Here is a 15,532-nt window from a genome sequence, read left to right on the forward strand (position 1 = left end):
CTACTTGTTTATTGTAAGCAGAGAAGCTAGGGTCACATACATGCTAAAATGAAGTATCACAGAAGGATTTTCATGGAGGTGGCTTTCATATTTAATGATTTTATTTTTAAAAAATAAAATTATAAACCAGCTGGATTAACAGGCTTTAAAATCCAGTTTGGCACTGACAGAGCTGCCAAGGACCCAAAGGTGTCAATATTTTTAAATCAACTCACCACCGTGGCTCACTTCTGATTTCAATAAATTGTTTTAGGCTGAGAGAAATATTTTAGTCTCCAACTTTTTTTTCTATCAGGAGTTGGCCATCACTCAAAAATGGCATGCTAAGTTGGCAACTTCTAGACTCTGGTATGATAGGGATGGGGAAGGAAGATGTGACCTTAGGCCAATTACCTTACTTAAGAACGAGCAGGACAGCACTGTCTCTGATCACTTGTCAACCGTCTCAGTGTCGAGTATAGACTCTTAGGAACAGAGGACTGTGAACTCCACAAGTAACAGAGAGTATGGTGTGGAAGAGACAAATAGGCTTACATGCTATAGAAACTCGAGTAACATGCCATATTAAGGACACACTACTTCTGCCCTATGTTAAAACTGAAAAAGATGTGTCTCTGAATTGAGGAAAGCTAGTCCCTAACCTTTTCCATCTTGAAAAAATAGATTCAGATTAAATCTGCCATCAGATTTTTTTGTTCCTGATATCTATCTATTAAAGTTGCTTATATGTGTCTTAACTTTATTTACCTCAGTCGAGCTCCTCCAGGTGCACTGCTCTGCACTATTGACAAATGAATAATAAATGCCTCTGGTCGACCAGGTCTAGGAAGAGCAGCTAATGAAACTTCTTTACTTTTCTCACTATGAGAAAATGTAAGAATACCTGGAAAGGAATATGAGAAAGAAGAGAGGTGGATAGTCAGTTCTTAATTAAGGATTTAATTCTTATTAACACCGTGAAGAGACATGTCAAAAAATGTAAAACTGAGAAGGAAGATAAGGCCAGCCATGCAACAAGAATTAAAGGCAATAGATGGACAGCCAAAGTGATACTCTGATATGCCCAAGACACCAAAAAACAAAAACAAACCAGTAAGAATTTCCTCCAATCCATTTGGCAGAGACATTATGGAGGATTTACAGATGACAGAATCAAACAAAAGACATGGACAAAAATGTATACAGGACAAACTTTGAAATTTAATTCTTCATTATTAACAGTTTCCTCTATAACTTTAAGTTTAGACAATCAACAAAACAATAAGTCAAGCTCTGGTTTGTAGCATTTGCCAATTCCCGAGGTAGAAATGCCCACACTGAAAATTTAGCAATCATCTAGGGCTCTTAGCTGGAGACTGCTCTAGCCTACCACTGCCTGTAAGCAGGGAATTGTAACTTCTTGTTTATTATGGGCCCCTTTGGCAATCTGGTATTCTTCCTAGAATGTTTTTAAGCACATAAAATAAAATACACAGGGTTGCCAAGAAAGCCAATTATATTGAAATGCAGTTATCCAAATATTTAAAAAAGGAAGTTCATAGACCTTGGTTTAAGAACCCCTACTGTAGAGCTTCAAGTCACATGGAGAAACAAGTGTGTGTGAGTAGGGATGGGGAGTGATACAGACACATGTAAATAGATGGTCACAGTTTACCAACTAAGGAAATTTAAAATGACATCTTTTAAAAAATCATATGTATATACATATATATATATACACACATATATATGCCTATTACATGCACAATGAGGAACTATAGCAATTTAAAGTGAATTCAAATCCAAATATACTTGTGCCTCACTTTTTTTTAAGTGAAAGGAGAGTATGGTTTATTATTAATTTCCTTATATTTCTCTAAAGTCTTGTTATCAATAGGAGAGGGAGACGGAGGTGAATCATTCAAAAAGAGAAGTCCCTCTCTGTTCAGGTAAAGGGAGAGTAGTGTTTTCAGTGGGAAAACATTTACTAGCTATGTTTCTCTGCTCCCTGAGCACCCCAGGAAACTGAGGAGAGCTGAATGTTGTAGTCAGGGAGAAGGTATACGAGATCTAAGGGGTAAAACTTCCAAGACTACTGGTAAAGAATGCCTGAAGAAAAAGACTGGATTTTTAAAAAAAAATCTTTCTGGAAGGTTGCATTTTTTCCTAGCAGGTACACTTATAAATAAATTGGTAGTGATTTTGACAATTACATCCTCATGTTTAAACACAAGAATACGTATATTAAGAAAATCTAAATGGGCTAGTACAGGAGCTCTTAACTGGTATTGATTGGAGAGGGGGAGATGTTGGGAGTCTGGGATATCAGTTAGGACACTCAGAATAATCAAGGTAAGAGGTGACAGGACCGTGAACTGGGTTAGCAGTGGTATGAATAGAGAAAAATAGTATATAGTTGAAATATAAATACTTGGAGGCAAAATCAGCAGAACTTGGGAACCAACTAAATATTGGGGGTAGAAGATGGAGGAAAAGACAGGAAAGAATTAAATATAATTATAAGATGATGAGCCTGAGTGACCAGCTAGATAATGATGCCCTAAAAAGACACAGGAAAGCTTGGAAAGGGTAGATTTAGGTATAAAAAGAAACAGGGAATTTGAAGATTTTATACAGAAAGACAAGGTGAACAAAAGGTTCTCTCCTAGTTTCCAGCTACAACAATGGCAGCTGTCTAACACAGACAGAAGAATTATCAACACGTGCTCAAGCCAGGTAGTTACCATGACTTGAACAGGGCTGTCCAGATGAAGATCTTTATTTAAAATTGCCCAGAGGCTTAACAAGTTGCATATAGAGCACTAGCCCTAGAATCAGGAACAACTGAGATCAGATCCAGTCTCAGACACTTCCTAGTTATGTGACACTACGTGACACTTAACCTCTGAGTGACAAAATGGAGCCACTGCAGAAGGAAATGGCAAACCATGTGTCTTTGCCAAGAAAACCCCAATGGGGTCACTAAGGGTTGATTGTCACTTAACACCAACATCCTGATGAGGCTTTTTGAAACCTCTCTCTGCATGCATCCAGTGATGTCAGACTTCTCTACTGGCTGCTCTTTCATAGGCAATCTCCACTGCTTTAATGTGAGCTTATCACCATTTTATAAAAATGCTCATTAAATATCACTTGATTTGAACCAAGCACCTATATAAGCAATGGGACTGGGGTGAGAAGGGAAAGGGGAAATAAAAGGCTTCACTTTGAACATGTGGAGTTTGAGATGCCATGAGGACATTCAGATAGAGAGAGCCAACAGGCAGTTAAAAATCACAGGATTTAAATTAAGGAGAGGGATTAGGGATGGTAAAAGCATGCTGAAAAGAGAACCTGAAGAGGAAAAAGAGGAAGAAGTGGGAAAAAGACAGCACAGTGCATACAGTCCTAGGCCTGGACTCAGGAAGACCCGAGTTCAAATTCCACTTCAGGGACCGATTAGCTGTGTCATCCTGAGCAAGTCACTTAACTTCTATTTGCCTCAGTTTCTTCATATATAAAATAGTAATTGGTGGTCCTTCATTCTCAAAGAGGACCAAAATGATGTCACCATGATAAACTCAAGTTTCAATGTATCCAACTGTGGCTGATCAGACCAATATGAGCTCTGAATGCTCTACCACAGACTGGGCACAGACAGTCCATGTGAACATTTGAGGTGGATACTCCAAACTTGTGCATCCTACGTTTCCTTTGTGCTGTCTCAATTCTGCTTTGCTCATAGAGCACAGCACCCTTTCTGATGTGGGCACGCCATGCTGAGCAGTCCTGTGCCATTGTCTCCCATGATGCACAGTCAAATCCAAAGTTCTTGAGAGAGACCTTGAGTGTCCTTGTATCACTTCTTCTGACCAAAATGTGATCACCTGCCCCATGTGAGTTTTCTATAAAATAGTCTTTTTGGCAAGTGAACGTTTTGCATTCGAACAATGAGGCCAGTCCATCAGAGTTGAGCTCTCTGAAGCATAGTTTGAATGCTTGGCAGTTTAATTTGAGTAAGGACTTCACTGTCTGGCACCTTATCCTGCCAGGTGATCTTCAGAATCTTCCTAAGACAGTTCAAATGGAAGTGATTCAGTTTCCTCGCATGGCACTGGTAGACTGTCCATGTTTCACAGGCATACAACAATGATGTCAACACAATGGCTCTGTAGACTTTCAGTTTGGTCTAATACCTCTTTTCTGCTATACTTTTCCTTGGGGTTTCCCAAACACTGAGCTAGCTCTGGCAATGTATGCCTCAACCTTATTGTCAATGTGTACATTATGTACAATGTGTACCTGGAAAGTACCAAGGTAAGTGAACTTATCCACAGCATTCAAAACTTATCCATTTGTTGTAATTGATGGTTCCAAATATGGATGGTGTGGTGGTGGCTGATGGAGCACCTATGTTTTCTTGGTGTTAATTGTTAGGCCAAAATTTGCACAGGCAGCAGAGAATTGATCCATACCTTGTTGCATCTCAGCTTCAGAGACTGCATTGAGTGCACAATCATCTGCAAATAGAAAATCTTGCACCAACTTTGGTCTTGGCTTGTAGCCTTTTCAAATTGAAGAATTTACCATCGGTGTTCATCCTCACTGAAAGTATATGACAACAGGGCTGAAAACATCATGCTAAAAAGCACAGGAGTAAGCACACAGCTCTGTTTCACTCCATTAGTGATTGTCCTGCGATAATCACGAGGGGAGGTGGTCCTTTCTCTTACTCACTGCTGGCAAGATTCTTCCTAGAGTCCTTCTTAATAGGCTGATCCTTCACCTGGAAGATGGTCATCTACCTGAGAGCCAGTGTGTCTTCAGAAAGGGTTGAGGAATAGTCTATATGGGGTTTGCTGCCCGACAACTCCAGGAAAAATGCCAGGAGCAGAACAGAGGTCTCTACACAACGTTTGAAGATCTGACCACGGCCTATGACACTGTTAGTTGTGAGGGCTTATGGAGAATTATGTCAAAATTTGGTTGCCCAGAGAAGTTCATCAGCATTTCATGTCAATTTAATAATTACACCAACTCTCAAGGTTGTTGGGAGGATCAAATGAGATAATAATTGTAAAGCTCTTACCACATAGTAGGTGCTATATAAATGCATGCATTTTGAAGAAGTGTCACTGGTGAGCAGCCAGGCAGACAAAGGAAGATGTGGATCTAGAGGACACAGCAAGACTGAGTGAAAGCTTTGTTCTGTCCTGTTAAGGACAAGTGAGACCGCAGCACAGCACAGAAGAAGTCAGGAAATATGGGTAAAGAGAAAATGATACATGGCTGGAATAACTGGAGAAAGATTCTAGAAGACAGACTCAAGAATGCAAATAGAGAGATTAACTATGGGAAGGAGGAGAGAGATCCTTCCTCAAAGATGGTATCAAAGGCAGAGAAAACAGAAAACTATTTCAAATGGTTCTGAAGTAGGGTGTGTGGTAAAACAGTGAATTGTGTATGGACAGCCTTTATGTTCTCAGTAAAGTAGTAAAAAAGCACAACTACTGAAAGAGAGAATGGGACTGGGGTTACTGGGGATCCAGAAAAAAGGAGGTTTGGAGCATCCTTTATAAGGATCATGATAGAGAATCAACTGGGGGAAAGCAAAAGGCCCTTGGTAGCATCTAGGCAGAGAGGGCCCAAACCATAGAAGGATACGCGGCCAAAGAATTTCTACAGAAGAAGGGGCTGGTATTAACAAAAAGGCTGTGACAGCATATAAGAAAGATTACATGTAATGATAAGGCTGAACTTTGCCAGGAATGACAGGGTGGAACAAGATACAGAAAACTAAACATATAACAAATAGTATAAATAATTTTAAAAACCACACACCATATGAACAGATGCTGAAAAGTCTTTTGACAACAATCTAACATCTGCTTTTGTTTAAAAATGCTAGCAAGCATAGGAATAAATGGACCATTCCTTAAGAGAGTAAGTAATACCAAGAACAAAGATTGTAAGTAATGGAGGAAAGTTAGAGGCCTTTCCAGTAAGATCAGGGATAAAGCAGGGATGCTCATTATCACCACTATTTAGCACAGACCTAGAAATGCTACCTAGAGTAATAAAACAAGAAAGATAAAAAGAGGAAACAATTACAGGCAAAGAGGAAATAAAGTTGTCAACTTTTTGCAGATAAAATGTATCCAGAGAAAGAATTGTTAAATAGAAGTATATGTAGAATGATTTTACATATATATATACACACACACACATTATATATTTTTGTCTAATGGTAGCCATCTCTAAGGTAGGGAGGGGAAAGAGGAAAAAAATAAATTTACATGATAATTTTATTATATATTTAAAAGGAGTAGTAAGTTGTCCATAACAGATTTACAGTTTCATGTGACACCATCTTTTTTTATTGCATTATGTTATAGAAATGCTCATTTTATTCCATAAATTAAAATTAAATAAACGAAAATTTTAAAAGCCCTGAAAACTAAGAGAATGCTCATTCATTAGGGAATGGCTAAACAAAGTATGATAAATGAATGTAATGGAATACTATTACGGAAGGGATGAGTTCAGAGAAACCTAGGAAATCTTGCATGAGCTAATACAGAATACAGTAAGCAAAACTAGGAAACAATTCATAAAATGACAACAATATTATAAAGAAAAACAACTTCAAAGATTGTATTAATCAATATAATAATAAACCATGAGTCCATGGCACCGAACAGGAAATACACTACCCACCTCTGACTAAAGAGATATGGATGTACAATATAGAATAAGACCTACATTTTGGCCAGTGTGGGAACTTGTTTTGTTTGGACAATCTACATTCATTGTGAAGGCTTCATTTTTTTTTTTAAATTGTTCAATGAGTGGGAAGTGAGAGGGAGAGATTATAAATGCATATTAAATAAATTAATGGACAGCTATATGATAAATAAATGGAAGGAGGGGAGTACAGCCCAGTTGAGATCAGAGAACATGAATTTGCAGTGGACACAATCATCAGGACCATGTGACTTCCTACAGCAGTGTTCACCAGTTTGGGAAAGCATACTGTGAAGATAATTCAGACTTGATGACTGAAAGGATATGAATGGTGAAATCACAAAGGGGCTAGTGATTCTAGGGTGAAGGACAGTTAACTGAAAGATGAACTAAGAAGGGAAGGGAGGAAAGCCAGAGCAGCAGGAGTACAGAGGGACAGGATAACTGGACATCACAAGTGAAGATGAAAAATAGTTTGGAAGGGCCACAATAATTTAAAGAAAAATGACCACCCAAGATAGTAGAATTTCAATGCTATGACTTATCTTGCCCTCCAGAGGAATAGTATGAACATCTTCCTCTTCATTCCTCTACAGTTTTGCTATGACTAGGGAATATCTTAATAAACAGGTGAAGAAAATAAAGTGTTTTATTGAAGGGGGAATCTCCATGATTGGCTTGGAATCCCTGAAAATAATGATTGGGGAAAATAGGAAAGTGACAACTGTCTTCCCAAATAATGTCTGTTAAAACACCTGCTGTATTATAATCATTTAAAAGTATGCCACTATTCACGTACATATTTTTAAATGGGCATATAAACCATTCCTACAGACTGCATAGAATTCCATACTCAATTAGAATTCTATTTAAAAATAACTTTAAGGGATCATTAGGAATTAGACTATGTCTTGTAATAGTGGCGAAGCCCTAATTCTTGACTTAAAGAAAAAAATGTATTTTCTTTATATGGAAGAAATTATTTAATTAGTTTTTAAATGACTACCTCTTGAATTGGTCACTTCCTGTCAACCTGTATTCCAGTTCCAAACCACTCTAACTCACTGCTCCTAGTTTTCTTCACTAGTCTCCAAATCATTTGGCCCAAGGTCCCCCTCCAATTTCCCAGCACATTCCCAGAGTTGCTAGCAGGTCTATTTCCATCTTATGTCATCTCACCCTACTCCTGAAGTAACTCCCCTCTCTACTACCGGCTGACTTGTGAACTGCTGTTTTCTGAGGCCTTCTTGCTTCTTTTCATTATGCAAATAGCTAAGACACTAAAAATCCACCATTTCAGAATGAAGTACTTTGAGAAATAGGTTTTCTGTTGCAACACCTCTAGCATAGATGTCAAAACAGATATATTTCTGGATAGCCTTCCTAGAGAAGTCTAGGCAACCTTTCCCAACTATGGTAAAAGGGAGCTCATCATTAGCATTAAGCAGTCTGTTGGACTTCCGAGCCTCAACAGAATATAACCTGGTAGCAGCCCCTCAAAATTCAGTCAAACACCTACAATTCTATCGGTTTGAATATTTAAAAATTACACTTACCAAATTTTGGTATAATATCACCTATGTCAACAAACTCAGGAATTTCTAAATTGGAGGGATAGCCAGAGCTCCAGGTGACAGTAAGAGAACCATAGGTACCTCTCCTGGATATGATAACTAAGCTTGTGCCACTATTGATGCTGGTAAGTTGAAAGGCAGTAGAATCAAACCCAACCTAGGGTGGAAAAAAAAACAAGATGAAGAATATATCATAGCTTTGTAAACTGGAATAGTTATATATTTCCTAAAGGAAGAAAAGATTGTATGCAGGTGGTTTATTTTAAGAACATCTATCCTGGTGAAAAAGTCTACCAAATGACATCTTACATCTTGAAATTCTCTCTCTCCCATCCACCATATGTAAATATACACATATATATTTGCATACATATATGGAAAGTTTCATGATTTGAATTAAGGATTTCAGATTTTTGAAAGTAAAAAATTTAATCATTCATACATTTGCTATTTCCTCCAACTAATATATGTGCAAATATACTACAAAATGGAGGGCTGAACAAGTAATGACACTAATCTAATGAGGCAGATTCAAGAGTTAAACAGGACAACAATAATATACAAGACCAAAGAACACCGGTATAATATAAAGACAACAATTCTTCCATTTCAACATAGAAGGCACAAGCAACCTCCTTTATTAAGCAAGGGAAGGGAAACACACACACACACACACACACACACACACACAAATACACAGAAAACTTCACTTAAATTTAAGAGTAAATTTTGCGCACAACTGTAAAGCAATGTGTACATTGTAAAGTAATTCTATAAATAAATCAATTTACCCAAGTTTCCTTATATGCAAAGTAAGAAGATTGGACAACATGATTCTACTTTAAAACTGACCTTCATTTAGTCAACATTTATTAAGCATCTATTACATGTCAAGCACTATGGCAGACAATGAGAATGCAATGAAAAAAATCTTGTCCTCAAGAAACTTATTACTTGGGGGGTGGGGGGAGCAGGAACAAAATGTTCAAAGGAAAATACAAAGTAGATACACTGCAGCGTCCTGTAGGGAGGGCACTAGCAGCTGCAGGATTCAGGATTGGTCCCATCTAGGAGGTGGCACTTGAGTGGAACTTTGAAGGAAACTAGGGATGCTACAAAGTAGAGGTGAAAAGGGAGTGAATTCCAGGCACAGAGGACAAGCCTGTGAGAAGTCAAGGACACACAAAATGGTATGTCATGTACTGGTAACTGCAAAAAAAAAAAAAAAAGTTGGTTGGAACAAAGCGTGCTTGAAGGAGAGAAATGCCCATTAAGACTAGACAGGCGAGAGGCTCCAAAAGCTAAACAACGCATTTGCATTTTATCCTCAAGCTTCCTGGACAGGAAATCCTATGACCAGACTAGTACCCTAGAAATGGACTTTTCTGTAAAATGGTGATAATAATAGCATCTATCTCTCAGGGTGGTTACAAAGACAAAATGAGATAAAATTCATAAAATACTTCACAAAATGCTACAAAGATATTATCATTATTAGTTGTTGTTACTGAAAAGTTAAATGCCTTTTCCAGGGTTACACAAGGAGGAGGCATCAGAGGCAAGACTTGAACTGAGAACTTCCTAGTTTGAGGCCAGCTTTCAATCCACTCCACTATGATGAACACTAGACAGATACGTACTGTCTATATCAATGTTATCCCCCTCTCCCAACTCAGGATAACAGGTGGTAAAAGAAAAGGAGAGGTTCTTATGATGGAGTCAGTTGGTCAATAAGTATTCATTAAGTACCTACTATGTGCCAGGCACTGTGCTAAGCACTAGGGATACAAAGAAAGGTACAACACAGCTCCTGCTCCCAGTCAAATACACATCATGAGGTCACATATGGGGCAAGGTCCATGGTGGGATCTCCACCTCAAGCAGACTGGCACTCCACAACAGCCAAAAGCTTTGAGCCACTTCAGCCAGTCATCACTTCACACTGTGCTCCCTGCTCTATATCTTCAGAGATAACAGGTTTAATGACAGGAACCTGGTGTGCTTGTGCACAGACACACACACATAGTCCCTGAGTAGTAACATATAAATGTCTGGTGACTCATTCCCTGAACTACACCTGGCAGGAGGTGTTCCACTACACACGGACACTTGACAGTGCCATAGGGTAATGAAACTTGGGGCATCCCAGAGAGACAGATTGGGCTTGGTGAAATATTCCTACACTGGGTCAACTAAAATAAAGGCACTGTGAGCATTCAAAGTACAACAATGTTATTTCAATATGAAGAAAATAATTTTCCTCTTTGATCTTGTTAGTTTCTCTCTTGGGCCAAGATGCTTTAACGTCTTCTTCAAGTTGATTGATCCAACACTGAGAAGCACAGTAGTCCCTGTCCGTGATAAAATGGTTGGACTTGGCAAAAAGAAGATGATCTCAGAGAGGATGATATGAAGTGATTTTGGTTTTGAGATAAAGAGTAAGGAAGTGGGGACAGAGTCAAGATGGCAGAATAAAAGCAGGGGCTTGCTTGAACTCTGCCCCAAACCCCTCCAAATACTTGTAAAAAATGACTCTAAACAAATCAAGAGCAACAGATCGCACAAAATGACACAATGAAACAAATTTCCAGCCCAAGACAACCTGGAAGATCAACAGGAAAGGTCTGTTGCACAAGTGTGAGAGAAGATCATAGTACAACATGGGCCACACCAGCACATTACTGGGCCCAGGCAAATTCAGAGCAGGTCGCAGGCAACTGAATCATTGGCAGCTGTGGCAGTGTCTAGACTTAACTCATAAATGACAAAGACAACTTAGAAAGAAAGGTGTGTCACACCTAGGTGAGAAAGGAGCAAGGTGGTCTGGCTTTAGCCCTGGGGCAGTGGCTGGGAAAGAGGTAGCAGGGGTGGCTACTTCTGAAACTACTGGCCCACGGCCAGTAGGGAATCAAGGGGCTGATCAAAGTGGGATTGCAGAGATCTCTTTGCTGGCACTGAAGCAGGATTCTCTTGCTTTGCCCATGCTTTGATCCGGGTCACAATCCTAGGGTGACGAGGAGCTTGTGGCAGCAAAGAAGGAATCAGGAGAATAATGCCTTCAAAAGCAGAACTGAGCAAATGGAAAAGGGGGTCCAAAAGCTCAGTGAAAAAAATAACTCCTTAGAAATTAGAATGGAACAAATGGAAACTAATGACTCTATGAGCAATAAAGAAATTATAAAACAAAACCAAAGGAATGAAAAAATAGACAATGTGAAATATCTTTGGAAAAACAACTGACCTGGAAAACAGAGTCAGAAGAGATAATTTTAAAATTACTGGACTAACTAAAAGCCATGATCCAAAAAAAAAAAAGAGCCTAACCATCATCTTTCATGAAATTATCAAGGAAAAGTGCCCTGATATTCTAGAAACAGAAGGTAAAATAGAAATTGAAAGAATTCACCAATCACCTCCTGAAAGAGATCTCAAAAGGAAAACTTCTAGGAATATTATAAATTCCAGAGTTCCGAAGTCAAGAAGAAAATACTACAAGCAGCCATAAAGAAACAATTCAAGTATTGAGGAAACACAATCAGGATAACGCAAGATTTAGCAGCTTCTGCATTAAGGGATCATTTGAATACCTTATGGAACATCATATTCCAGAGGTCAAAGGAGCTAAGATTAAAACCAAGAATCACCTACCCAGCAAAAATGAATATAATCCTTCAGGGTAAAAAGAAATTTCACTCTGAGATAGAGGACTTTCAAACATTCTTGATGAAAAGACCAGAGATGAATAAAAAAAAAACTGATTTTCAAATACAAGACTCAAGAGAAGCATGAAAAGGTAAAATGAGAAAAACAAAACATAAGGGACTTACTAAAGTTGACCTGTTTATATTTCCACATGGAAAATGACATTTATAACTCGAAACCTTTCTTAGCATGGTAGTTGGAGGGTATATATATATACATATATGTATATATACATATATACATACATATCTATACACACACACATAGGTAGATAAATAGATAGACAGACACACATACACACACACACATATATACATACAGAGAGAGAGAGAGAGAGAGAGAGAGTGTGCACAGGGTGAGCTGAATATGAAGGGATATCTAAAAAATAAAATTATGAGAGAGGAATATATGGGGAGAAGAAGAAAGGGAACATTAGCATGGGGTAAATTATTTCATATAAAAGAGGCATGAAAAAGCTTTTACAGTGGAGGGGAAGGGAGGAGGTGAAAGAAAATGAGTGAAGCTTACTCTCATCAGATCAGGCTTAAGGAGGGAATAACATGCACACTCAGTTGGGCATGGAAATCTATCTTACCCTACAGGAAAGTAAGCAGGAATAGGATGGCGATGGGGGATGATAGAAAGGAGGGCAAAAGGGAAGAGGGGATAATTAGAAGTAAACACTTTTGCAGAGGGACAGGGTCAAAGGAGAGAACAGAATAAATGGGGGGTAGGATAGGATGCAGGGAAATATAGTTATTGTTTTTTACAACATGACTGTTGTGGAGTGCATGTGTGGCCTGTGTCAAACTGCCTGCCTTCTCGGTGCAGGTGAGTGGGAAAGGAGGAGGGGAGAGAGTGTGAAACTCTTGGTTTTAAGAACCAATGTTGGAGGTTGTTTTTACATGCAACTGGGAAATAAAATATAGTCAATGGGGTATAAAAATCTATCTTGCCCTATAGGAAAACAGAAGGAAAGGGGATAAGAGAAGGAGGGTGGGGTAATAGAAGGGAAGACAGATTGAAGGAAGTGATAATCAGAATGCAAGGCACCTTGGGATGGGGAGAGGGGAGAGATAGGGAGAAAATTTGGAACTCAAAATGCTGTGGAAGTGAATGTTAAAAACTAAAAATAACAGAATATTTGCACCACAGTATCATATATCCCCTTCCAATTACTTAAATAAATCTACTTTCCTAGCTTCAAATAAATAAAAGAGTAAAAGAAGGGACATACGATAAGTGCCCTCAATTTTTTCAATAAACTAAGAGACAAGATCCTTAGTTGAGAGAGTGGGGGAGGGTAATGTAATGAGAGATTGAAGAAAAGAGTATTTGGAACAATGAAGCAAAATTATTATTTGAGCAGTTGTTTATTAAAATATCAATATTCTATTCTGTAAGTTGTTGTTACATAAACTAACTTTCTACTCAAATAGCCAACATACAGCCTTTAACTTACCTCGAAAAATCTGCTATTTAATGTTAACAGTAAAAATCTATTTTAATACAATTTATTCATAGATGTCTACATTACACTTTAAATGTATATTGATAAAAATTAATATGTAGAAGAAGAAATTTAGTTGGTACAGCAGATAGAGTTCTGGGCCTAGAGTAAGGAAAACTTGAGTTCAAATCTGGCCTCAGACACTAGCTGTGTGACCCTGGGCAACTCATTCGACCTCTGTTTGCCTCGGTTTCTTCACATATAAAATGGAAATAATAATAGCACCTACCTCCCAGAGTTGTCGTGAAGAGCAGATAAGATAACAACTGTAGAGTTTTTAATGCAGTGCCTGGCACACAGCAGGCACTATATAAGTGTCAGTTATCAGCAACGGCATCACCATCATCATCAATGGAATTAGTACTAAAATATCAATGGAAGTTCTACAAGCCTTTTCTTATGCAAAGCGAGGGCACTTCACGCACTCACACGCACTCACACACGCACTCACACACACACTCACACACACACTCACACACACACTCACACACGCACTCACACGCACTCACACACGCGCATACACACACACACATCTCTGAACATGGATTCCTAGGGAGAGCTGTGAATTGATGCACAAACATAAATGCACAAATGCAGACGTATGCACATGTGTATGTGCACATACACACACTTCTATAAAAATTAAACAAGCACAGAGACAGCTCTTCCTGGGAACACAGGAAGGAGGAACACTGCCCGCTTGTGTTTTCTTCAGCTCTATAAGCAAGTCCTGTTACCTCAGAATTGGCAGCTTCTTCAGGTAGAGCAATAAGAGTTGACTTTGCTTCTTCTAGCACTTTTGGCATTCCATAGAACTGTCCACCAACGTGGATTACATTTAATAGTTCCAGAGTGAAATTCATGCCCAGGAGAAGAAACATCTTTAAAAGAACAATTTTTATTTGAAATAGTTTTTAAAAAAATTCTACAGTAACTGACATAATATTAGATTTACTACCAGGTTTTATTCTCAAAAAGCACTTGTATTAAACATATATTTCCTTTCTATTTTTCAGTCTGTTTTTTCTGTTTTCTGTTCTTGGTCTGTCTGAGTTTATGGAATATTCGACTATCTGATGACTTGAAGTTGAAGATCACCTAAAGGTCAAAGAAAGGTGCCTGTTGTACATGATTATACTGCAATACATCACAAATGAGGAACAGAAGCTGTTAAATGTTGTCATCAGAGATATGACCAGAAAGATGGACTGGCCATGTAGGAGAATAGGGGACAATCAATGATCAACCTCTCCACCTCCCTTCGTATCCTTTGGATCAGTGGTTTCAAACTCAAAAAGAAACACTAAAAACCACAAATTAACATTATTTATGTGATACAGTATTTTATTTTATTAAGTATTTCCCAATTACGAATAAGCAGCCCTTTAGCTGAGAGTGTCATATTTTGTCTCTAGACATTAAGAATATTCAAAGAATAAAATTAAAAACATTATTCTGAAAAAAGGGTCCATAGGCTTCCCCAGACTGCCGAAAGAGTCTAAAACATACAAAAAAAGTTAAGAATCCCTATTTTATACCCTTGTATCACCTTTTAATGATTTGACAGCCACATCCAACTTCCTTTCCTACCCCTCAAAAGTAATTAGACTATCCTTTCCCTTCTCAAAATTTTACCTTTTCTTACCGCCTTAGCAACTACTTTCTCCTTTGGCCCTTCTTGTCAATTATCTTTTCTCATTTTTTACTTTTTTCTCCTTCAGTTTATTTTTTCATTTTCTAAATTTCTTTTCACAAAATTCAATCTCTGACCTTTTTAACTAATCCAAAGTTCTCCAAAGAACCTTCACAATTTCCTTTCCCCTTGTATTCAGCTTATCACACTCTATCACTTCTCCAGCTCCATGTCCCACAACTTTCTCCCAGAAGACCAAGCCCTTCTTTTTACTGATGAGAAGACAGAAACCCAGAAAGGTATAGTGACCTTCCCAAAGTCATACAGGCAGCACCTGAGAGAGCTGGGCTTCAACCTAGGTCTTCTGACTTCCAATCCAGCATGCTTTCC

The 15,532-nt window shown here is 38.3% G+C and overlaps 1 protein-coding gene across 3 annotated transcripts in view; it reads right to left on the minus strand.

Moving 5' to 3' along the window:
- The window catches only part of ADGRV1 (adhesion G protein-coupled receptor V1), a 751,592-nt gene that overhangs the window by 496,582 nt on the left and 239,478 nt on the right, over nucleotides 1–15,532 (minus strand). For all 3 annotated transcript variants that reach the window (XM_072606175.1, XM_072606174.1, XM_072606176.1), the window contains 3 exons: nucleotides 14,247–14,390; nucleotides 8,280–8,454; nucleotides 748–883 (listed from right to left, as the gene is read on the minus strand). In XM_072606175.1, the coding sequence (XP_072462276.1) occupies nucleotides 748–883; nucleotides 8,280–8,454; nucleotides 14,247–14,390 (455 nt within the window). The remainder of the gene's footprint in view (nucleotides 1–747; nucleotides 884–8,279; nucleotides 8,455–14,246; nucleotides 14,391–15,532) is intronic.

This window comes from Notamacropus eugenii, chromosome 4, assembly GCF_028372415.1.
Source record: "Notamacropus eugenii isolate mMacEug1 chromosome 4, mMacEug1.pri_v2, whole genome shotgun sequence".
Lineage (NCBI taxonomy): Eukaryota > Metazoa > Chordata > Mammalia > Diprotodontia > Macropodidae > Notamacropus > Notamacropus eugenii.